The sequence below is a fragment of the Myodes glareolus genome, chromosome 14 (assembly GCF_982192425.1).
Source record: "Myodes glareolus chromosome 14, mMyoGla1.1, whole genome shotgun sequence".
NCBI classification, from domain to species: domain Eukaryota; kingdom Metazoa; phylum Chordata; class Mammalia; order Rodentia; family Cricetidae; genus Myodes; species Myodes glareolus.
The window spans coordinates 52,541,882-52,566,946 of record NC_142039.1 but is presented as its reverse complement, the minus strand read 5'-3'; the positions used below and the strand labels follow the sequence as shown (position 1 = coordinate 52,566,946).

The window sequence follows — 25,065 nt, the reverse complement described above, 5'->3', positions numbered from 1 at the left end:
AATCCACTCTCAGCTTTCTGAATGGAATGCAGGTGTTTGAGTTTTATCTCTTCCAAATAAACATCAAATGTGAAAAGTGTGCCATAAACACTCTCAGCTTGGTTTGCTTTGGATTCCTGAGCCTTACTGAACTAAAGACATAAATTAACAGAACCCAATGAGAGGAAAGAGCTGCAAAGATAATGCTAAAGAATGTCCTTTAAGTCCACACATTGAAACACTCATGGGCAGAGGCTTTCTGGCTAAACGTATTTCATAATTAAAACTGAGCTTCTTTCAAGCAAAATATCACTAACATGGGCCTTCTAAGTAAAGTTTCAGATTATTACACTCATGCACTGTTTCAGGAGATCAAAGGAAAGGAATAAAAGTGTTCTTAAACTCTACAGCCGTGGTTCTTAACCTTCCTGATGCTGCGACCCTTTAATACAGTTCCTCACGTTGTGGTGACCACCTACCATAAAATTACTTTCATTGCTACTTCATAACTGTAATTTGCTACTGTCATGAATCATAATGCAAATTTCTATGTTTTCCAGCAGTCTTAGACGACCCCTGAGAAAGGATCACTCGAACGCCAAAGGAGTCACGACCCATAGGTCGAGACCACTGCTCTTCAGGGTTCCTGCCAATAAAAAGCGAACAGACGATTTCACATCGTTTTAGACTGAAGAACAGCAGAAGTTGATTTGGTCGCCCCACATAAGCTGACTTACATGGTCATATTCAGTCCCTCTGTGTTTCAAGATCATAGTGAGGCAACACAAAATGTCAAAAGCTGATGCTTTTGTTTAGGTTATGATTTGGGTTAGAAAGAGACAGACTATACTTTAAAGAAAGAAATGCTTTAGATAACTAATGTGTAGTTTAAACAGGCTGAACCAGAACACCAACTCACAAATGTTGTTTTCTCAACATTTTCCTCATATGCTAGAGTAAAAATGTTGGAAACAGGCTACAATATTCCTTAAAATAAGAAGTGTGAAGATTGACAAAATGGTGTTAGGAATATATGGGCGGGGGGGTGCTGAGCAAGAAAAAAGAGCAACGTTCTTCCACTTGATGACTTAAACACTCAGCAGACAAAGTACCATACACACCTGAAAACATTCACACTAAACCTGGTATTTCTAATAAGATGCTATTTCACAAAAACTTAGTTCAACTTTAGTATTTCCAGCACACTCTATGCCCTATGGAGATTAGTTAGGAAATTAAAGCATTTTTAAAAAGCATTTAGGCACGGGCATGCTCAACTTTAACAAGTTCTGCTGCACTCTGATCTAAAATTCTATCTTTCTTCTTAGCAGATGTGTTCATAACTTAAAAAGAAAACATATGTCTACAATCATTCAACTGGAACGCTTGTCCATTTTCTTTCCTCAAGGAGGCACCTCCAAACCTCTGAAGCCAATCCACTTTATTTCAAATGCAAGACACTCTGCAGTTCTACATGACCACTTTGGTTGGGTTCTGGTTTCTTTTATGTCTTTCAAATGGCCATGGTCTGCACATGGCCTGTACTGAGAAGATGTCTACACCAAAGCACATGTCTGCACCTGACTAGTGTCAAAGAAACTACTGTGAACCAGTGAAGTCTGCAAATGCACAAGCTTTTAATAAAATTCTAAGGCATTCATTCCCTGTGGCTTTAACCCACTCCTATATCACCAAATACTCCAGGAGCAGAAAAAGGTGAAGTTAATTACAGAGAAGCATCCAAATGAATCTTGCTTAAATACGAGAAAAGGTAAATAATCTTGCACCACAGTATTCTGAGGTTGGGTAGTGAACATAGTGGGCACTGGTGGACATTTTTTCAAGGCATATCAATCAAATCTTGTCCCTGGGCTGCATGGTTTATAGAGAAGGGAACATGAAGGCATAAAGAAATCCCAGTCCTCCCTAGCTGGTAGAGTGTCAAGCCATCTCCTCTCCCTGACAGCCACCACTTGCATAATGACACAGCCAGGTTTGTGGCAGGTACATCTGTTTCAATAGTGGTCCACATAAGCCTATGCTTCATTCATATATACAATTTACATAAACTGAAGCTAGAGTGTGGATGCTCCTTGATTCATAGAGGGCCACATCCCAGTAAACTCATGCACAAGAACTGATCTGCACAGTCAGCTTGACATGATGTGGAACTGCCTAGGAAACACTCAGCTGACCCTGTCCGTACAGTATTTCCAGAAAGGTTAACTGAGGAGGGGAGACCCACCATGAATGTGGATAATAAAGAGAGGAAAGAAGAAAGCAGGCTGACAACTAGCATTCATTTCTCCATGCTTCCTGACTACAGATGCAATCTGACCAACTGTCTCTTACTCTAGTCACCATTATTTCTCTGAAAAAAATGAACCATAACCCCTCAGCCTATGTGCCAACATAAACCCTTCTTTGACTTTTTTTTTAAGGAGGTTTCAGGTATTTAGACACAGGAATGACAAAATAACTAATAGACCATGACAAGCTTAAATTAACAAAATCTGAAAACGCACTTAAACCACCTAAGCAAAAGTATATTCTAGCTCAACAACACAGCACACTGTAGCAGAATGGCTCTCTGGTCTAGTAACTGCAGACCTGACTGGGAGGACTAACTCACTGCCAACATACAGCATCTATGAGAAGATCTTCTCACACATCCCTAGCCCTGCAGAGATTTAAATTCAAACTTCTAAGAACACATTTCTACAAATCAACTCAATGTGAATGTACATTGGTTTTGTACCATAGTAAATTCCAAAAAAAATAAATCATAACTCACTATCCTAAGTCACTGACTAACTATACTTTAAAAGATAAAATTCACTGGCAAAAATCTTTTCATTGTTACTGGACATTGAACTCAGGGCTCTGGGCAAGTCAGGTGAGCATTCAACACTAAGCTACATCCTAGCCTTTTTGCACTTCTCTATTTTGAAACATGGCCCAAGCGGCTCCTGCTCATCTAAAACATAACACATAGCTCAGGCAAGCCTGAAACTGGCAATCCTCCTGTGGTCTCTCAAGTACCAAGGAACAGACACACTGGTTACTAGACCCAACTCATTTTGAGGTGTGTGTGTGTGTGTGTGTGTGTGTGTGTGCATTAAAAAGAGACACACGCTAACATCTGTTGAGAAAACAGCAAAGAGTACAGAAGAGGTTTTGACTTCAAAATTTTCCCAAGGCTGGCACGCCCTAGACCAGGCAATGGCTGTGATCTCATCAGAGGTGCTGCAAGAGCTCCTTCCGCTCCTTCAGCCAATAGCCGCTGATATACCAACCCACTGGGGTGTGGTCTCTCTCTCTCTCTCTCTCTCTCTAAAAAAGCAGCGGCTGTCCTCCATTCTCTCTCTGGCTTCCGGCTCCTAGACTCCTTTCCTGATCACGCAGAGGGGCTGTTGTCTGGGATGGTGATCTGTAAGTTTTTCACTCTGAATAAATAACCATTCTATTAATCATAATTCCAAACTGGTGTGGGATTGTTTGTGATTTATGCCTTCACAGAGGCTCATGTCCTGGGACAGTACTAAGATCATCAGTTTTCAGCTTTTCCTACACAGCAGATTAAGTAAGAAGCTATTTTAAAATTTCCCTATCAAGGTACAGCCTCCAATTACTTTGATCAATTGTGGAGCACAGGTTTCCTGACAGTAATTTTACAAACACCCAATGACTATAATGATCGACCACTGCTGTCAACTGCCAATTTACAAATTTCCAAGAGTATGAGGGCCAAAGATGCCTCAAACTGCTTCTCAAATTGTCCACAGTTGTTTGATTCAACTTGGGAATTCATGAACTACCTAGCACCCTACTCAGAAAATGCTCTGCTGTGTACTCCAAATGCTATTTCTGCAGTTCAGACTGCAACTAGTACATAACTGCAGTTTAGGAGGCTGTGACCACAGTGTCTAGATTTCCACAGTGTCACTTTGAATGCAAACACTACATCATATGATATTTCATTATGAGCTAAATTTTGAGATGAGTCAAAACGCTATTTAATAAAAATTGTATTTGGCAAAAGAAGTCTTAGCGCTCTATTGCTGTGAGGAGACACTGTGACTAAGGCAACTCTTATAATAAAAAGCACTTAACTGGGGGCTTGCTTACAATTTCAGAGGATTAGTCTGGTATCATCGTGGCAGGAAATATGGTGGCACAAAAACAGGTATGGTGTTGGAGCAGAAGCTGAGAGCTACACCCTAATCCACAATGGGGCAGAGTTGGGGGAAGAGTGGGGAGCCTGGGCCTAGTGTGGGCTTTTGAAACTCACAAGGACACACTTCCTCCAACAAGGCCATCTAATCCTTCTATTCCTTCCAAACAGTTCCAAAAGACCTGTGGGGACTATTCTTATTCAAACAACCACGAAGTGAAAAGCCAGGAATACTGGTCATTTTCAGAAAGCTCCTAACTTAGTTTCACATCTTCTGCATAAAGTTTGACTAAAGAGCACTTCCCCCCACAAGCAGGGATATAAATCCAGGGCACTGTACCTGCAACATTTGATTTGGCTGTATAGATTTGCTGTTAAGGAACTGAAAGAATGAGGTACATACATTATGAGAAGACTGGTTAAATTGTGTAGCAAGAAGTCAGGGTGCAATACTCACTGTGACAAGTCTCGAGATTAAAGACAAGATCAATCCTAAAACTGCTTAATAAGAGAGGGAAAGGTCAAGTAAAGGGCTCATTCTTCCTTAGCATTAGCTTTTCTCTCCAACCCAAGGGGCTCTCCTTCTGGGTGCTGTACCTCAAGCTCTGAAACGCACATAAAGGCATCTGCATCATCCTGCTGAGCTCAGAGGTTCAATACACGGGGTTGATGAGAAATGGCACGGGAACACAAGTACAGGGGCAATGAACAAACACAGATGCCTTCTAACGTTTTAGGCAGCAACTTGGTCTGCTAACATAATGTCCCTGAAGCCTTTTCTTCCTTCCTTCCTTCCTTCCTTCCTTCCTTCCTTCCTTCCTTCCTTCCTTCCTTCTTTCCTTTTCTCCTTTTCTTTTAGATAGGGGCCTCATTACCAAAGAAAGAATGAACCTATCTTTCCTTCTCCATATGTTTGACCTTTGATACAGGTAGAAAACAAGTACTGATAGTTTTGTTTTGTTTTGTTTTTTGTTTTTGTTTTCTGCCTAAAAGACCAAGGTAGAAAACCAGCAGACAAATAAAACCAGAAATCGCTCCATCTGTCGGTTAATACAGCCAGCGCCTAAAACTGACAAAACCAGCATGACCTTCAAGATGATGCAAACCTTTCTGCTGCACAGAAACGTGAGGAAGTACGCATGTGAGGGAGTGAGGTTTAAAGCCAGATACACCGGGAGTTCAAATCCCAGCTTCACCATCAGCTATGAGGCACTGGCTCCTGTGTGGATCCTTTCAGCTCCCGTTTTCACATCAGGGGTAAGGAATAAGGAAAAGCTAGGAAAGCAGGGATTTGAAACTGAGAGCTGTGCCAACCACAGCCAAGTTGCTGACAGTGAGGAGAAGCTAACTATCCCATGCACAAGAAGTGATCAATACAGTGTTTCTCAAAATATCAAAGCTGCAAACAAGCTCCACATTTTCTGAGGCCAAAAAAAAAAAGATAACTGATGGCAAATTACAGAAAACTCTTTGCTTTTGTGCTACACACTATGGCCAGCCATGCCAAGCAGACAGAAAGGATGAATCTGAATATCAGAGAAAAAAGCCTGCAAGGACTGGCCATCTCACCTCAGGGTAGAAAGGAATACCTAGCCAAGAAAGAATCCAAACCCCACAACTAACAGAAGACGGTGGCATGGCCCAGTGGTTAAGAGCACTGTTTTCTCTTCCAAAGGTTCTGAGTTCAATTCCCAGCAACCACACGGTGCTTCACAACCACCTGTAATGAGATCTGGTGCCTTCTTCTGGCCTGCAGGCATGCATGCAGGCAGACCACTATATACTTAAATAAATAAATCTTTAAAAAAAAAAAAGATAATTGTCAAGGCAGAAGACTGTGGCTTCAGGGTCCACTGGCCTTAGGTTCAAAGTCCAGCTTCAACACCATAGGAAAAGAAAACTCCCCTGCAAGCTTCAGCTTACTGTCTATTAGGCAGCAACCACGCTACCTTCTCCAGCGTTCCTAGTAGAAATTGAACGTGGAATATGGGTAAAGTGTACAGCATAGGTGGATTCTGAGTAAATATGAATTAACTTCAACTGCCCTGCCTGCATTTTGGTCTCTAGTCTCCTTTTCATAAATCAGATATTCTCAAACTCACAAAGCAAAACCTCAGAGGATCCAATCAAAAGACACTGGGAAGGCATATAGAGTTTCCTTCTTAAATAGTTAGACTTAATTTCCCCTTGAAAAATTTGACAGAGAAGGGGGCAGTAGGCTGCTAATGGAGATACAGTTAGTTTAATTTTACTAATGTGATTTTTAACTCCTCTATTACCATTTCCTGACTGTAAACTGAAACCCTACTGCTGTGAGATAATGCTACTGTACACTGTAAAGATTTGTCATTCGTATTAGTTAAATAAAACACTGATTGGCCAGTAGTCAGGCTGGAAGTATAGGTAGGGAAACTAGACTAAAAAAATTCTGGGAAGAGGAAAGACAAAGAATCAGTCCCCAGCCAGATGCAGATGAAGCAAGATGAGAATGCCTTACTAAAAAAAGGTACCAAGCCACGTGGCTAAACATAGACAAGAATTATGGATAATTAAAGTTGTGAGAGCTAGTTAATAATAAGACTGAGTGAATAGGCCAAACAGTTTATAATTAATATAAGTCTCTGTGTGTTTCTTTGGGACTGAATGGCTACAGGGCAGGGTGGGACAGAAACTTCCATCTACAAACTACTGAACAAAAAAAGGAAAGAGAAAAAGAGTACTGTAGATTTACCTCCTGTTCTTTCATGTGAGGAACTGTAACATCCTTCTCAACCTTAGGGCTGCCATCAGCTAACCAGGACTCAGAGAACACTCAGTGGAGGTACAGAAAGAATACTGAGTAGCAAAGAAAACATGTTAAATAAGATGGAGATTTATATAGAAAATCTTTGTCAAAAACTCTGTAAGTGATGCCACAGATGAGCTACCTGTTCCATTTGTTAGCAAATAACTGTCACTGATTGACGGAAGAAAAGCTACCTTCCCAACTGATGTAGATAGCTGTTAAAACCAACACTTTAACAGGAGTTTTTATAAAGTTATTACTATACTTCAAATAGAAGAGAAACATGAATATAACAAAGGAGCATTAACATCAATGACTTCTTCAACATCAATACATATCTACAAATAAAAATCCCTTCAAGGAAGCTTAAAAGAGCCCCTGCTTCCCTCCTTGCATGGAAGATGGGCAGATGCACCTTAGCTCTATTGAGTAGACACTTCATTAACTGCCTTGGACGGCAGCTGATGTGCAATCCATGCAATGAGGTATACCATGAATGTACGTCCAGATGGCACAGAAAGCAGAAACAAGCTGACAACAAGTGCATGTGACCTCTTTGGAGGCATCCCTGTGGCTGTGACCTCATGGGTCATAGAGAGTATGGCAGAGTGCCTGGCTTGAGCAACACGGGCACATGGACAAGTGAAGGGACACTGAGAACATGTCTTCTGTGAAAGGACCCCAGATGAGCCAGGACAAAAAAAGAGGACATAGAAAACCAAAGAGGAACTGATTAACTAAAGGAAGATGGAGGTGGGAGGACCAAATCAGGTTTTATTTTCTGAAAGCCCGTGGAAATGCCTGTTAAACACCTAGCGGACTAATCCACCCAGCTAACACAGAACTACTGAATACCTTTACTCTCCTTCCCCTTGTATTGGCAGGAGTCTCAGTCTGAATGAGCAGAGAAATGAAAAGCAAAGCAATACAAAATATCTATATGCCACCACCATTCTCCATGACTGGGTCCTTAGAAGGTATGGATAAGGGACCAAATTTCAACCAGGGGCATATTACCCCCACTAAGGGCAATTTTAAGCAGACATTGAGATACATCTTGGGTGGGGAGGAGGGGGTGTGCTCAACATATGGGTTATATATACATCACCAAATAACAGACAAAAATATTATGGTGAGGAGTCAAGGAGACAGACAGACAGATGTATGCACAAGGTATCATCCCTACACTGTAATCAAGTCTACTAGCAAAAGCATGGAAAGAAAGTAGAGTAAGGTAATAACTAGGAATGAGAGCTGCATTAGTCTAAAGACCATTATGAAGATATTATCAAACAGTGATCACGTGACGGTTAATCTTGATTGTCAATTTGATGAGATTTAGAACCACCATGGGAAGAAATCACTGGACATGCCTGTGAAGAACTACCTAGAGTTGGTTAATTGAAGCAGAAAGACCTACCTGGAATGTGAGTGGTCCCAGAGTAAAAGACAGCAGAAAGCTAGAAGAAAAGCACTTGTTGCCCTTTGCTTCCTGACTGAAAATACAAGGTGATCAACACCTCCTGACATGTACCTTCCCCACAGTGATGGACTGTGGTGGCTTGAATGGAAATGACCCCCATAGACTCATGTGCTTGAATGCCCACAGGGAGTAGCACTATTAGGAGGCGTGGCCTTTTTGGTGGAAGGGTGTCATTATGGAGGTGGGCTTTGAGGTCTCATATATGCTCCATACATGCCCAGTGCGACAGTTCACTTTCTGTTACTTGCAGATCAACATGTAGAACTCACAGCTCCTTCTCTAGCACCATGTCTGCCTACATGCTGCCAAGCTTCTTGCCATGATGATAATGGACCAACTACAAGTTTTCCTTTATAGGCTTTGCTGTGTCATGGTGTTCCTTCTCAACAATAGAAACCCAAACTAAGACAGCTTGTTTACCTGAAACATAAGTCATATAAACCCATTCTTCTTAAGGTGTTTTTTATCAAGCACTCTGTCACAACAACAAGACAAGTAACTATCATAATGCAGAATCTTAGCTCGGTGTGGAGAGAAGGGAAGTAAGAGTAAAGATTCAGAACAATGCACACATGGGAAGGTAAACAGACCCAAAGTCCTAGTAGAGTTGGGGGAGCAGAGAGTCTGGTGCAATGCCAGGACTCAGGAAGCAAAATGCTCAAATGGAGGCTTCTGAGGAAGTCTGCTCAATCAAACACATTTGGCTTGAAATCCCAGCTGTACCTCTTATTGTCAGGAATACCAAACACAGCACTATAAACATAAACACAAAGCCAGCAACTTATGCTGAATAAGCCAAGAGTAGTTAGTCTCTTTCATACACAGAGAGCTGATGAGTGTTCAACCAGGAATGGGGAGGTGAAGAGGAGCCAGCTGAACTGCCCAGATAGAATCACATATATTTCATACACATTAACACCAATGCTAATTTTTCAAACACAGAATCAAAGAGAATACAGAATAGTCAACCCTAATACAACAAAGGGATTGGAAATGAATGTTCACTCAGGGTAGAAAGATGCTAATTAAAAAAAAAAGCAGTAAATGTAAGTTATTTCTTAGGTTTCCTGGGTTGGTTTTAAACTCCAACCAAATCGACAGTGATATGACAACACATAGAAAACGCAAACACTTCAGAATCAAACGGTCTTCAGTTCAAATAACCTGAACTTGCTACTATTTAAAGGCCCTAAGCTTCAGGGTGGGTTTCTGGCTTTATTTTTGTCATCTTGTTCATTCACCTAGAATGAGAGCAAGTCCCTGTCAGATCCCTTTGGCAAAGCCTGGTAAGCAGCTAAAGCTTGGAAGAAAGGGAACCCTAAGAATTGTCTGTGACTGTCAGGAAAATTTCTAGGTGAAGCTGCAGGCTATATAACCTTGACATGTAATTGTGTTGCCTTGGTGTGTGGGAGGGGAGTGATCCGGAGGTGGACACCCTGAGGTAACCAAGGAAAGACAACAGTAGACCTCTTCCAAAGCCCAGGCTGCAAAGCTTCAAGGGAAAAACCCTGAAAAATATAAACATCATGACATCAAGCTGCCAAGGCTGCAGAAATGCTTGGTTACTCTGATATTTCTGTTACTTAGTCAGGATTTCTAATGCTGTGAAGAGACACCATGACCATGCCAATTTTTAGAAAGAAAAACATTTAACTGGGGCGGGCTTACAGATCAGCGTGTTAGTCTATTATGTGCAGCCAGACACGGTGCTGGAGGAGGAACTACAGTTCTACATCTTGATCGGCAGGCAGCAGGAAAAGACTGAGATGCACTAGGACTGCCTTGAACTTCTGAAATCTCAAAGCTGCCCCCAGGACACACCTTCTCCAAAAAAGCCACACCTATTCCAAAAAGGTCACGCCTCCCAATAATATCACTTCCTGGGCCTATGGGGTCATTTTCCTTCACTCTAGCACAGTAACAATTCAGAATCTGTCTCACAGAATCCCCAACAATGAGACTGTGATTAGATATAGCTACACAGACACAATTCCTGTACTAAATGAAAATATGGAAATAGAACACCCAACTCCAATATCTCAGTACAGCCAAATAATCATGTACAAAGAAATGTACAGCCAAATAATCATGTACAAAGAAATACAGCCCTAAAACAAAGAATCCTTTTTACCGAACCAGCCTCCCACTAACCACAGAACATAGCAATCTGGAAGTCCAAACTATTACAAGTCATCAAATAACCATACTTTGAAAGGCCTGGGATAGGAACGTTCAGGTCTAGGCAGAGCATGGCAATGGCAAAGACGCAGCCATTCTCTGGAGAATTAAAGACAAGTCAATTTAGACACCAATTCTTAGTTCTTGAAATTTTTCTCTCTCTACAAACAAAATAAATTATGATATTGCCTTATGGGAGTGGAGCCATGATTTCAAAGGCCTTCAAACAGGCTTACAGAGTAATAGTCTATAACCATTCCAGTATCTAACTGTGTAACCAAGTCTGGTCTCTAAGACAGTTGAGGGACATGCCATTGTCCCAACGTAATTATTAAAGCACTCACTTTCATGGATTAAGTGTCTTAAGTTAGGAAATGAATAATGTCAGCACCCAAATGCTAAGTGAATCATCTAAAGAAAAACAAAAAGTATATACAGCTGTGAAATAAAAAATTCTAACCCAGTTTTCTTCCTTACTATGACATTTACAAAAACACACAACTCTCCCTAGATACAGTAAAACCAATACCTAGCTAAGATCATAGCATGCTGAAACTAAAGAATGTATCTTTAGTATCTCCACTGTGAGTCAGCTACAGTATCAACAACTCATGAGACTGTTCTTTCAAAAGCATATATGATTCCAGAAGCAGGTCTAACAGTGTGTCCAACACAGTCACCTACTGGAACTATCTATCACAAGACACTGAGAAACAAAACCTTATGCAACAATGGATATGCCTGGATTTCTATCCAGTAACTGTCTGCTCAGCCTTGGACTGGCGTCAACCATATTACTGATTCTCAAATATCTTTAAAATTAATATTCTGGCCCATGCATTAATTTAAAACATCTATACAACTTTCATCTGCCCATAAAATTCTATGTACCAAATAAAGTCATCTATGTTCCGGGCAAAGTCACCCACCCCTTTTAATATGCTCCAAGCACCCAAGGCACAAAAATTCAGCACTGCAAAGATTCCTACTTATTAACAATAAATATAATTATTCTTCAGCATGTCGCTGTAACACCAGTAACCTATCACTATACAATCACTTTAGACTGTAGAGTTAAGGGGGAGAATGAAGTGTTAGAAGAAGTACTGAAACCACAAGGGTGTGATTTAAATGACAACCAGGGTGCAGTTAACTCAAGACATGACATTTAATCTAAGTGATCCTGAATCAAGTGAAAACCATGGGAGACAAATGATTTTTCTAGAAAAAGACTTTTGTATACAAACATTGTTAGGTGAAAAGTTTAGTCTAAGTGTATACATAACAGATTTCTGTAAAACAACAAATGCATGAAAATATTCTAAAATTCCCTAAGTAGCAAAGACAACCTCAAAATATGTAGCAGCAAACTCTAAAATAAAGCTTAGCAAAGCTGAAGAAAGAACACTCAATTTTAGTTTGGCACTGTTGCAGTTGGGGTGTAAAATGCTCCCCACTGGCTCATATGTTGAGACAGCTGGTTCCCAGCTAGTGGTACTGTTAGGAGCACTGGGGAATGTTTAAGAGGTGAGGGCAAGTTGGATGAAGTGGGTAACTTGAGGGGGTGTTGAATTACCATGATTCCTAAGACCATTCATTTTCAGGAGCTAGGTAATGGTCAAGAGGATGGACAGCAAATTCTCTCAAATTCACAATCAACTAAACAGCTGATGCATTCATAGCCATCTAACAGTATGACAAAATCACCTGATAATTTTCACAGGTGAGTCACTTAAGAGTTTAGATCAATTCATTCATTCAACCACTGATGTTCACTGATCAAATACTATGTGCAAAGCTAAAAGCAAAGTGTTGGGGAAATGATGGTAATCAGAGACAGTCTCCATCCATCCTCTTCAGCCTAGCAGCCAAGAACAACACTAACTGAATAACCACATAAAGAAGCATGCAACTCTGGCAAGACATCTCTAGCACATTTTGTTGCTTTTTACAATAAATAACACCCCCCCCAGCTTGGCTTTGTTGCATGAATTTCAATGTGTGCAGCCTACATCAACATACTAATCCCCAACTTTCACACGTACCCACTGAGAGGCGCTTGCCTCTAAAACTTAAGCAGGTGACTCAAACTAAATAATCATAACCCTGTCCCTGAGAATGTATTGCCTCAGGGATGGATGAGCATCCATGCTGATAAAGACAATGGAAGAAAAGAATAAACAGATGGGCACCACTTCTGCAGAAGCTCAGTTCCTCTTCTCAAGTTCTAGAAACAAGCACCCAAGAATTGTTAGTGGTAAAAACAAAGATAGGTTGCAAACCTAAGGACTAAGCAGACATTGGAAAAGACTTGTTAGGAAAAAGAACAAAATTAGCTCTTGGGCAATGTCACACAAACCAGTCAACTTATTTTTCAATTAAAGAAGGTAGGTTCATGTAGTATCTCTTAACTGAGATAAGGAGGAGGAGCTTGCCAGGTAGCTGGATTAGTCCTAGCACAGGTACAGGGCAGAAGAGAGAAGTTAAAAAATAAACAAAAAAACAAAAACAAAACAAAAACAAAAACCTAGAAAATCGTATATTGCTGTTGGACAATGGTCTTGTATCCTGGAAAGATTTGTCACTTTTATTGGTTTAATAAAATGATGACTGGTCAGTAGCCAGGCAGAAGTATAGGCAGAGCAACCAGAATAGGAGAATTCTGGGAAGAGGAAAGGCTCAGTCTGCAATCGTCACCCAGATACAGAGGAAACAAGATGAAAATGCCTCACTGATAAAGGTACCACGCCACATGGCTAACACAGACAAGAATTATGAGCTAATTTAAGATGTTAGTTAATAATAAGCCTGAGCTAATAGGCCAACCAGTTTATAATTAATGTAGGCCTCTGTGTGTTTCTTTGGAACTGAACAGCTACAGGACTAGGCAGGACAGAAAACTCTGTCAACAACATATTAAAGTAATAATGGCTGGAATAGGCTGGAAAATCAGCCAGGAACATCAGGATCTTGCAGGCTGTGCTTGGAGTTCGGACTACATCTTGAAAGTCCTTCAGTGTTTTGGAGGGAGACAGGATCATAAAAATGACTGTCGATAGTGCAATAAAAAAATTCATATATATCTAAAGAATATACCATAGACTGACCCTGTAACAAACATTTTCAGCTCAAACAGTTCTCAAGGGCACAGAGAAAGATAATGAGGAAACACTACAATTGAGTACTTAAGAACACTTCTCAGCAAGGTTCAGAGCAGAAGAGTATCAAAACTTAGCTTGGCTAGGTCTAGTGGCCCCCAGACAGGCTTATAAATGACAAATCAAAAACTGTTTACCTGGGGCTTTGAAAAGTCAGGACTTCTCAACTTGGTGGTGAAGGCCTGTAATCTCAGTCAATTTGGAGGCTGAGACAAGATACTCATACATCCAAGAGCTTCCTGAGCTACAGAGTTATTTCCAAGACAGCCTAGGAAACTTGAGACACCTGGTCTCAAAACAAAGGATATAAAATACAAGTAGATATAACTATGTGTGTATATTTATTTGTATAGTACAAATAAATAAATATGAAAGAAAACACAAAAGAAAAAGCTAAGGAAAAAACTCAATCTACGTATTTTAAAGGGTGCTACACAAGGCCCTGAGTTCATTACTCAGAATTCACAATACAAACACAAAGGAGGGACTTGTCCTGGTTGGGTTTTTTGGTCAGCTTAACAGAAGCTAGAGCCACTGAGAAGAGGGAGTCTTGAGAAAAATGCCTCCATAAAACTGGTCTGTAGACAAGTCTGTCTAGCATTTTCTTGATTCCATTGGTGTGGAAGGGCACAGCTCACTCTGATTGATGTCTCCCTTAGTAGCATGTCCAGGCATGTATAAGAAAGTAGGCTGTGCAAGCCAAGAGGAGCAGTAGGAAGTAGCACTTCCCATGGTCTCTGCAACAGTTCCTGCCTTCAATCTTGCGTCTATAAACTATGAACTGAATATAGATCCTTTACTCCCAAGCTATTGTTTGTATTAGTCTTTGTTATCACAACAATGGAAACCACATTCAGACAAAACTAGAAGTAGCTCCTCAAAACCAGCTCTATAAAGTAAAGCCATCATCATATTCAGCTCCCAGGGCACTCAGAAGTTCATGCAAATGGAATCTGCAAAAGACTTAAGGCTATGGGTGCTCAGGGAAAGGCATTTGTTTTAAAATGCCTGGGAGACAAGAAATAGATAGTTCTGCCTGTCGTAGTTGAGATCTATCATGCCCCAACCATCTGATCACTCAGATTTCCTTTCCTTAGAGGTAAAAGCTGTCCCTCCTCAGCTCATGGAATAATTGGGCTGAGATCACATGAAGGTTCAGTTCTTCTAGTGTCTTCCCACTGGATCCCCTTACCCTCAGCTCTGGAAAAAAAAAAAAAAGAATTCCCCAACAGTTTCCTAAGCTATAATTATATAGTTATATGCACTCTAGCCTCTTACTACAGGTTTGGCATTTACCTCCTCTAAGAAGAAACCGCCATACCCACACATCCATATCCTCTGCCCTCAGGCTCAGACGAAATCTGAATCCTCCCCAGATACCCAAACATTAGCACCACCTTGAAGGCCCTAATTCTCAGGGTTCAGAGTTTCCCCACCCTAACAATATCCCGTGTCCAGCTGTAGTATAGGCATCAAGGATGGACATGACACAGCATCACATAGCCAGCACTTCCTTGGCAACCCTTTGTGCTTTCTAATCCATATCACAATTACATACAAATGCATTCAAACCATAAATCTCCAGCCCTAAGATGTGGAGCCCAGGGCAGCCTAGCCACACATGGGACCCAAGCCACACAGCTACCATGGCAGGTAGCACAGGTTTGGTGTGTGTGGAGGGGGTGAGGAATCCATAAGCTGACACCACCCTGGAAGAGCCAACTTCTAAGGGAAGAACCTAACAGTTCAACCATTAGATAAGATTAGATAAGACCACCAGATGTCCCTGAACCCAGGACTTCTTACACTGGGACCTTAAAGGGAAAGAAAGGTTTCCCTTTAAAACCTGCACAGGCACTTCATCAAGAGGAATAGCTTAAAGTAAGAAACAGTCATCATGGATTATTTACTGGCAAGAATATTTACTAACAAGAATTATGGTATTCATAACTAGGTATTAAAGGAAATGTTTATATTTTGAGGGCTAATGAAAGTAGATAGGTACCCAATTTTTTATAGATATTACCTAACAAAACAATGTTGTAAAACAGAATGAAAGAACACATGAGCAAGGTCCAGTCTCAGACTCTGGGCCAATACACCAAGCATCTCAGTAAAGTCACTGCATTTAAAAGGTCGCTTCTGAAGTGAAGAGAAGCAAAAACAAATATTTAGTTTGGGAAATTGTTTTTTATTTTTAGTTAGTCCTTCAAAACAATGATAACCAGCAAAATGAGAATTCACAAAATAAAGCATATTTATAAAGACTTGGAATAGCATTAACAAATGTTAATTATGGTACAGCAATAATTAAAGTAGTTTATTTGAACAAAGAAAAAGAAAATGCCATGAGAATCAGACAGCTCCTAAACCAAAGTAGGTTCTAGAACTCCAGCAGTGTGAAAGCATTTACAGAAATGGAAACAGCATTGAAATGCCATTGGAAGCAACAAAGTCAACTAGTCAATAGCTTGCAACTTTGTTGCAAGTTATTTAATTGGTTATACGACCTCTTGAATAATGTTTAATAACTGTGATCAAACTCTATTTTAGATGAGTCTATTTTGTCCAAAGGTGATACCCAAGACAATTCCACAGTCTCTGAAAAATTTGACTTAACACTAAGAAGCTATCAATTTCCTATTCACAACCACTCCTTGAACTGGCAGAACTACAAAACAAACTATCTTAACTCTGCAAATTCTGTAAGCTGTATTTGATCATAACAAAGATAAGACATTTAGGAGTTCCTATTTTTGTGCACATTAGTTAACTAATTCCCTTGTAATAAGGCATAAGCTGTACACAGTAATTCTTCTAATTTGACTTTTAAGATGAAAGTAAAATACAGCCAAAATGTATTCCCCACTCTTTTTTGACAAGTCAAAACAATTTAAATATTTTACCTTTTTATTCTGGTAATTCTGTATATCTGTAACTTGCAATGTATAGTTTTTCCTAGCACCCTGTTTTTATATCAGCAGCAATCAACAGTTTATTACCTCAAGAGAACACAACTCTGCTCTTACTCTGTAACAACGTGAAAACCTACCTTATGGTCGTTAGTCATTTAAGAAATTACATAAGAAAAACTCAACGTATTAATGGACCTCATTAAACTTGAGGCAAAGACCTGAATAAACAGCAAGGGAGCAAACTGAGGCAAGTATGTTTATTAAAAATTTAAATTAAATTTTAAAAGCCTACTTTGATGGGGGAAGAATCAAACAGGGAGCTTAAAAGTATTTTTATAAAAGCACTATATCACCAATACTTGTAATTGCAACTATATCATAACTAGTAAGTTTTTTATTTAGATTCAAGCACAACAGGTTGCAAGCACACTAAAGAATTTTCCGTCTTAATGGTCCTAAAAACACAAGTTGCTTTGCATAGAGCATACATCGTTTCAAAACTAGATACACCAAAACAGATGAGAATGTGTGTTAATTTAATCTTAGTCTTATCGTTTGAAATTATTCTTTGCTGTGTTTGGGGACCAGGAAGATGAAAGGATGGGCTCGTGGCAACATCTTTATAGAAAGCCAGATTCGAAAACTAGCATCAGTGCTTTCCAAACACAGTAACCAGAACTAGCAGAGGTTTCTCTTCGCAGAACCTTAAGATCAAGGACCAGAGCAAAAACTTTAGTGCTTTAACAAGATGGTCCGTAAAAGCTGAATTCTGAGGGTTGGGGCGGGGAGGACCCTCAAGAGAAAACTTTTTGCCTTGGGTCTGAAATGATACTTCGGAAATCCCTAAGTCCTAAGGGTTCCCTAATTAATCATGACATCCAAAGAACTGACTTTCAGCGTTTCTGGGTTTTGCACGCTACAGAAGTGTGCATTTATAAGCAGAAAGACAAGAATCGCATGGTGTCCCACGCCTGTAATTCCAGCACTACTCGGAAGGCTTCGACTAAGTGCTCGAGGACAGTCAGGGCTACAAAATGAGCCCACGTCTCCAAAAACAAAAGGTAAACAGTAAGAAGAAAAAATCCAGACCCTCGATGACTATCCCGGAAACGGGAGAAAGTTACAGCCAAACGACAAGTGACAACCATCGGCCACCTGACACCTCTGCGCGGCAGCAAGAGCTGCACTCACCCAGCGTTCGCCGGGAAACGCAGACCGCGGGCGTTTCGAAGTCAGCAGCGCGACCACACACTTGCTCTGCAGACACTGAGCTTAACCTCTCACGGAGCAGCCACCGAGCGCGCTGGGCGCCGCCATATTGACGGGAAGAGGCCCGGGCCCGAGGTCCCTGCGCCCCTCGGCCAGAGAGAAGCCGGTGCCCCATGAAGTCGCTAGCTATTCCACTCCGCACCTCCGGAGCTGTGTACGCCAGCCAAGATGCCACCTATGACCTCAGGCTGTGGACCAGGCCCAGGGAGAGCGAACTCACCCTCGCAGTCTCGCACAGCGGATCAGGCGACGCTGAAGACAGCCTCACTGGATACGGGCGGGGCAGGGGCGCGCGCTCCGTAACCCGAGCAACCAGGCCTGGGCAGGTGTAGGGGGCGTGGTGTCCTAAGATGCCGGGGTCTCGGCCACGCCCCCAGACGGTGTGGTAGGGTGCAGGCTGTGGCGGCTGCGAGCTGCTGAGATCGAGCCCGTGATCGTCCTCCCTAGGAGTGTGCCCGGGGCTGGGCGGCCTGGCCTCCTGCCGCCGCAGCCGCCTGTGAGGAGCGCGGAGCCTCCCGGACGCGGGCGCCTCCCCTTAGCTGCCCGCCGCCCTGCCTGCGCCGCCTCCCCGCGCGCGTGGGACGCTCCCCAGGCCTCGAGCCAGGCCGAGCCGCTGCTTCTGCTTTCCAGCGTGCTATTTGCATCGTTCGGCATTTGACTTCGGTTAAAGTCAGGACCTCCTCTAAGAAGGACTTGTTGGTTTTGGTCTTAAGTTTTTTGTTTGTTTCCAACATGGCAGCCTCCAGCCGCGCACAAGTGTTAGATCTGTACCGGGCGATGCTGAGAGAGAGCAAGCATTTCAGCGCCTACAATTACAGGTGACCCGGCGGGGGGATGGCCGGGAATGGGGTGCCCAAGTCTGTCTTCAGGGGTCGCGGTACAGACGCTCACAGCTTGCGTTAGTGACAGGATCCGCTGTCCTGACCCCCCCCCCACGTGCAACTGTCCACCCCAGGTGTGACCCTCAGAGCCCGTCAGGGGAGGAGCCAAGGGCTTGCCCTTCAAGTCCTGGGACGTCTTCCCTGAGCTGACTGACACCCAAGTTAGTGCTTTAGGACCTTAGGTCAGTGTCTTGTTTCTGCGGTACGAAACGGTGGGCGTGAGAAAAGTTAGGACAAGCGAGCATGTGCCATACATGAAACTTGCCTTGAGAATACGAGTGGAAGCGGTCGCTCGGGACCACGTGACCACAAAGCTGCGTGCTTGCTCGCTCTAACCCCCCCCCCCCACCTCTTTCATTTATACCGGTGTTTTAATTCACCATACCAGATGTAGCCTAATTAGAGCGGAGTTTCTCAACCTGTGGGTCGCGAACCCCTGTTGGGTCAAATGACCCTTTTAAGACCATTGGAAAACTCAGACATTACAGTTATAAAGTCGCAACAGAGATCATTCCGCAACCTGAGGAACTGTAATAAAAGGGCACAGCCTTAGGAAGGTTGAGAACCACTGAATTAGACGATGAAGGAGAGGGGTACACATACAAGGAGTGTCACAAGGTAAAAGGAGTCGCTAAGCCTTCAGAAACTAAAATGGCACTTTATCCTGCCTCGCCGGATTGAGATCTTACCCCCAGGTTCTAGACTCTAGGACCTATAACAGCAAGAGGACAAAAGCATAAGTCCTTCAAAAGGGAAATTTATAGCTTAAATTTGTGTTATACGTAAACACACAAAAATTACACATATTAATGAGGTGCCATGTGTGTACCTCACTTTCATGCAATAAAACTCATTTACATTTTTAAGCCAGCCCAATTTTTTTCCATGCCTGGCCCATTCCCCTACTTGTGAATGAGTCCTGTATAGTACTTGTTAGGAAGTTCTCGACCTCAGAGCCCCCCACCTTCTCAGCTTCTGCTTTGAAACTTTGACCCACCATTTCTGAAGCCCCCTCGGTGGTTTTCTGACATGTGGTGTCTTCTTATTAATTACCTGAGTCCTCTGAGTTTAAAGCATTCTCCTGAAAACAAGAATCTGATGAAAGCAGCACATTTTTCTTTAATGGGTTACTTATTTACACTTGTTCCCCAAGTGTTCGGATTATTTCACAAGCGATTCTTCACTTTTTGTCATTTCCGACATGATGGACATTTTACCCTTAGGCTAGGCTATGGGCTAGGTGTCCTGGTGTCAGCTAACTCCTGAAACAGAACTGGATCTAGGGGCGCCCTCTGCTCAGAATTGAGCTGCAAGGGCCTGTGGTGGGCAGGCCATGCCCAACCCCAGTCTGTGGACAGATGCACCAAACCTCTCCAGCCGTAATTCGTATTTTAGAAGCCTGCTGAGAAAGCTTGCTTGTCCTGTGAGCTAGAGAACATCGTAGGTTGTACTGGTGAGCTCATACCCACTACACACATGGTTAAGTGAAATGTGGTTTCTCTTGACGTTGCCTTTGGAGAGGATAGAGGGTATAAACACTAAACCTCCAGGTGGATTTTCCGTAAATACCTACTGCTAAGTAATTACTATTGATGGAACACAGGAAATAAGAAGTAAATATTGGAGTGTTCCCCACAGTTTAGAAGATGTTCTATCTCCAGAGCAAACATGGGTGGAATAAACACAGACTAAGTCTCAGCAGAGGGTCAGTCACGCTAGAGGGCACATCTGGGAACAGAGTGTCTAAAACGCAGGGAGCAGCCCCTCACAGCATACATAACCCCGACCTCTGGCATTCAGTTTTCTTCACAACAAAACTAAGTCATTGGCCTAGTGGGCCTCTTAAGGACCGTTCCGTTTACTTCCTTCTGGAAGGGATTTAGTCAGTTGCCAGTCGGTACACCAAAAGTTTTCCAAATCCATAGGGGTAAACAAAATCCTAGACGATGCCTGAAAGAAATGTACAACTGAGCTTCAGCACAAGCAACTGTATGCTGACATGCATTCAGAGAGTGCTCTGTGCTTCATGCCACTTGTGTTTTCCCCAGGAAGCTGGTGGTCACCAGATACCATGCGCCTCAAACCTGAGAACCCTGCCAGCATTATCATGTCCCATGAAAATAAAGCTGGCTTGGCATCAAATACGTCTGCCTCTACAGTACTCTGTGGAATACAAGACTAGCCACTTCCTCCTCTCCCAGCCCAACACTGTCATTATGGTGATCGCTGAGAGTATCCATCGATTACTTCCATGTGGCAATTTTCTGTTCTTTGTCTTTATTAGCATATTTCTTTCAGGCAACCTCATGAGATACGGTTTTTATGAGCCAATCAAAAGCAGGCTCTAGAGATGCTAACCTTAAAGTTACGAAGCTGATGCTAGATAACCAAAATACAGAGCAATGTGGAGCCAGGACATGGTGGGGCACAACTGTAATCCTGTCTGGTTTATACAGCAAGTTCCAGGCCTGTTTGGGTTACATGATCCTCCATCTCAAAAACAAAATGAAAAAAAAAGCAGTAGTGAAAAATATTATAAAATACCTTGAAGTTTTGGTGTCTAAAGTAATGATACTACTGATATATTTTTGTTTGTATATTCTGTACTTAGGTTTCATTTGAATAACGTGGACCCTGGGTGCCTCCCCAGGTTCCATCCCAGCACCAGCAAGCCTCGCTCACACATCCTATGTTCTTTGTCATTCTCCCACTACCTCTCTAAAGAGAATCTCACTGAGTAACTGACAGGCCTAGAACTCACCGAGACCCACCGGCCTCGGCTTCCCCAGTGCTGGGATTAAAGGCATCTACACAAGGCAGCCATTTGTCATATATTAAGTGTACCATGTCCTTTAGTCCTCAGACTTTTGAAAGTTCTACTTGGTCTAGCACATCCCTTATCACCCCTATTCTGAATTTCTTCTCTCCCTGTAAGATATGCTAGTTATGTTATAACCTCTGAACACAGTGCTTTTCCCCATTCCCTTCCTTGCACAGCCTCCACCACAGACAATTTTTTTTTTTACGACACCAAGACATCCAAATAGGCCCCATTCTTAAGCTCATTTTACTTAGTGAAAACCAGAAAACCTTTAAACCTTTGCAGCTTTCTTTCCCCAACATTGATCAAAGCCCTAGAAATGCAAAGGTGAGAGCTTTGGATTTGACAACCCAAGTTCTGTCAGTAACTTGCAGCCTGCTGTTAAAGAAGCTTGTGCAGAGTATAGAATTAGCCGGAGGACCACCCAGACATGGGTATCAGATCAGCTGCATTCAGAGCAGCCTAAGCTCAGGTAGCTACAAGCAGACTATTGCAGCTCAGATGACAGGTGACCTGATAGGCTAGAAAGGGTCACACATACCTGGGCTTGTTGTCTCCAGTGTGGATCCTGGGTTTTGTGACAGACAGCCAAGCCACCCTTTTGTGGTTTCAAGTCGTCAAGTGACAACCAGATCTGAGGATTAGGTAAATTCCTTTGGGCAGCAAGATGAGAGAATCTGAGCTAGCAGTAAAGACATCAATGGGAGTTGATTGTAATAGTGTAGAGAAGAAATGAGAGGACAGAAGAACACAGATCTTTGGTAAATAGTTGGGAGAGTATTCGGACTCTGATTATTTGGATGCTGTCTTAGTCGCTATTCTATTGCTATGAAGATGCATCATGACTAAGGCAGTTCTTAAACAAAGCACCTCTTAAAAGAGGGAAAGTCGGTGGAGGTGAGGGATACTCTAAATCCTGAGACAGCTCAGATGATGGGCAAATCAGGTACGAGAAGATGAGTCCTTATCCTCCACAGTCTTACTCTGATAATAGCACAGACTTTAATAAGACATTGCCATCTGTTTCCTGGACAGTTTTCAATGGTCAAAAGAACAAGCCTACAAGATAATGTGTGGGAAAATATGCTTCCTTCTTGTAATTAATTAGAAAACTGAAATGCAGGAGCTTCTTCTTGCTTCCCAACACAGTCGCCTAGAAATAGTAGCATTCCTGTAGTAATTAATGTTCATCTACAGCTCTTGAAAGGTAATTGCTACCCTACACTCTCCTGGCCCTAGGAAGTCAGGACCAATCTGATGGTGCTTTTTGCCTCTGTCCTCTATTTTTCCTCTTTTAGAATAGAGGGAAGAGAACACCTTGCAGTGTAGCGTGCTTTAATTTCATAATTCTTCTATAAATTCATTTGTCAGCCTAGAGAAAAATATATTTTAAATATTTTTTACTTGCTCTCTATTCTTTGAGTCATTGCCATGTGCAAGACCTGCCTCCCTCTGCCTCTTGAGGTGTGTTTTTCTGTGAAAGAGACACAATGATGTGTTATCCTGGGTGGATAAGAACACATTTGAGAAGCCCTGCTCTGGAGCCATGTTTAGTTTCAATGAGTGCTTCCTGTGCAGTGTTCATTGGGTGTCCATGGTTACTGCCTATAGGACCTGTCTTGAATACCAAATTCTGCAGAAATTGGCATCACTGTGTTTTTGAAGCGATCAAAAAGAAAAGGTGTACATGTTCAATCTGTGCACAGTTTTGCTTTTGGTGTTTATTTGTTTTATTGTAGTTTTTGTTTTTGTTCTATTTATATAGTTTTATTACTGGTTGGTTGAATCTTTGGCTACAGAGCCTTGCAGGTATGGAGGACTGACCGTACTTTCTACCCCTTGACTTTAAAGTACAGGTCAGAATTTAGACTCTTCAGTTATTATTTCCTAATTAACTTTACTTTTTAACCTTACCGTGGTCTTGCTCACAAAGCTGAGAGCTATAGTGACCATAGAACCACACCTAGAAGCTCACAGCCCATCTGTGGGAGAGTCAAGCCCATGTACACTGTTATTGGGGACATTTCAACTTTGGATCTTCCCTCCCCAGACAGCCCTTTCTACATTCACCTTTTTGAGAGGGTAAAGCATAATAAAAACTGTCATTTCATAGTTGATATTTTAATAGATATTGCTCCCAGCTGTTCTTCTGGTGTAAGAGTTCCTAAGTAAATGCTTAGAATTGTGAGTGAATACCCTATGGCAATATTATCACAAAGGGTGCACTTTTATAAATTGAAAATAAATTAGCTTGGTTACATTGCCATATTTCAAAGTACAAGCAGAGGAGTAAGAGTAGTTAGTGTTAATGAAAAATATTTCTGCATTATAGTTGTAATGAGAGACCAAGAAGTGGACAGATAAGAGACAAGATCTTATCAGAGAAAGAATAAATATAAATTGTGTATGCTTTAGAAGGGCAATCCAAAGCTGGAAAAGTTATGTGCTGGAGGAGGGGCATGTTCAGTGGCAGACTACTGGTCAAGTCTGCCGTGGCAGAACCAGGTGGAGTTCTGAAGGGTTCCTGCTGGTGACTCTGTTTCCCTCCCTGGAGGAGAGCATTTCTGAACCATAGCCTCCAGCCTCTGCCTGACTGGCTGGAGCCGTGTGCACTTCTTCCCTGGTGCCGTGCTGAGCTTCTCCCCAGAACTTCTCTGTGCTTGTGCTGGGTCCTATCTGTATGGGGATGGTGAGGATGCAGAGGACCTGTATCCAAAGAACTTTAGAGCAGAAAGCCAAGTTTTGTTGGAACATGGCCCTACTCTCCAAGAGCCTTTTAAAAACAATTTGTGGCCTGTGCTTTTGGGATGCTGGCATGGAATGATCTCTGCAGCCTCTACCTTGCTATTCTCATCCTCCTCATTCCACCACAGTGTGGCTTAACACTCCTCTTACTCTTGGGCTCAGTTAGTATAATGCCGTCTTTTGGCTTTATAAGACAAGCTGGGCCCCCTGCTTATGGCCACCCCTTGTAATGACTCTCCTTTCCTGCCTCTTTATCTTTGACAGTGGAGGCCCTCGTATTCCATCTCTACCTTGTCACATTCTCCCACAATCACCTTAGCACCTGTGGCTTCCACCCTGTTTGTTTTGATGATTCCTGCTAGTTAATCTTTGTCTCCTGAACCACATCCTCTTCTTTCCAAGATCCTCCTGGGCATTTCTGAGTGTGTTATGAGCATCTCAAATTGAGCAGATCTGAACTCTACTGCTGCTCCCCACCGAATCTGTTGTACCTTCCCAGAAAGCTTGGCCCTCTTTTCTTTGTTATGGTCCAGATATTCACTGCTCAAACTGGAAATCACACTGATTTCTCCTGATTATGTATGAAGTCGTACGGTCTTGTTCTTTAAAATCTCTCTTAAATACTCCTTTTACTGGGTGTCTTTGTGTCTTCACAGTGATGATCTTTGTCAGCTGTC

At 42.2% G+C, this 25,065-nt stretch overlaps 2 protein-coding genes across 8 annotated transcripts in view; one reads left to right on the top strand and one right to left on the bottom strand.

Moving 5' to 3' along the window:
• Fars2 (phenylalanyl-tRNA synthetase 2, mitochondrial) overlaps positions 1-18,301 on the bottom strand; it is a 427,446-nt gene extending 409,145 nt beyond the window's left edge. For 3 of the 7 annotated variants that reach the window (XM_087896536.1, XM_087896531.1, XM_087896537.1), the window contains exon 1: positions 17,864-18,020. The gene's annotated coding sequence lies outside the window, so the exon portion shown is untranslated. Of the gene's footprint in view, positions 1-17,863; positions 18,021-18,083; positions 18,103-18,161 lie in introns of those variants that run through there. The other 4 variants (XM_087896532.1, XM_087896535.1, XM_087896533.1 and 1 more) reach the window with 4 other exon arrangements.
• Positions 18,302-18,429: 128 nt separating this feature from the next.
• Lyrm4 (LYR motif containing 4) overlaps positions 18,430-25,065 on the top strand; it is a 95,605-nt gene continuing 88,969 nt past the window's right edge. The window contains exon 1 of the mRNA XM_048427727.3: positions 18,430-18,759. Coding sequence (XP_048283684.1) covers positions 18,674-18,759 — 86 coding nt within the window. The 5' untranslated portion in view covers positions 18,430-18,673. The remainder of the gene's footprint in view (positions 18,760-25,065) is intronic.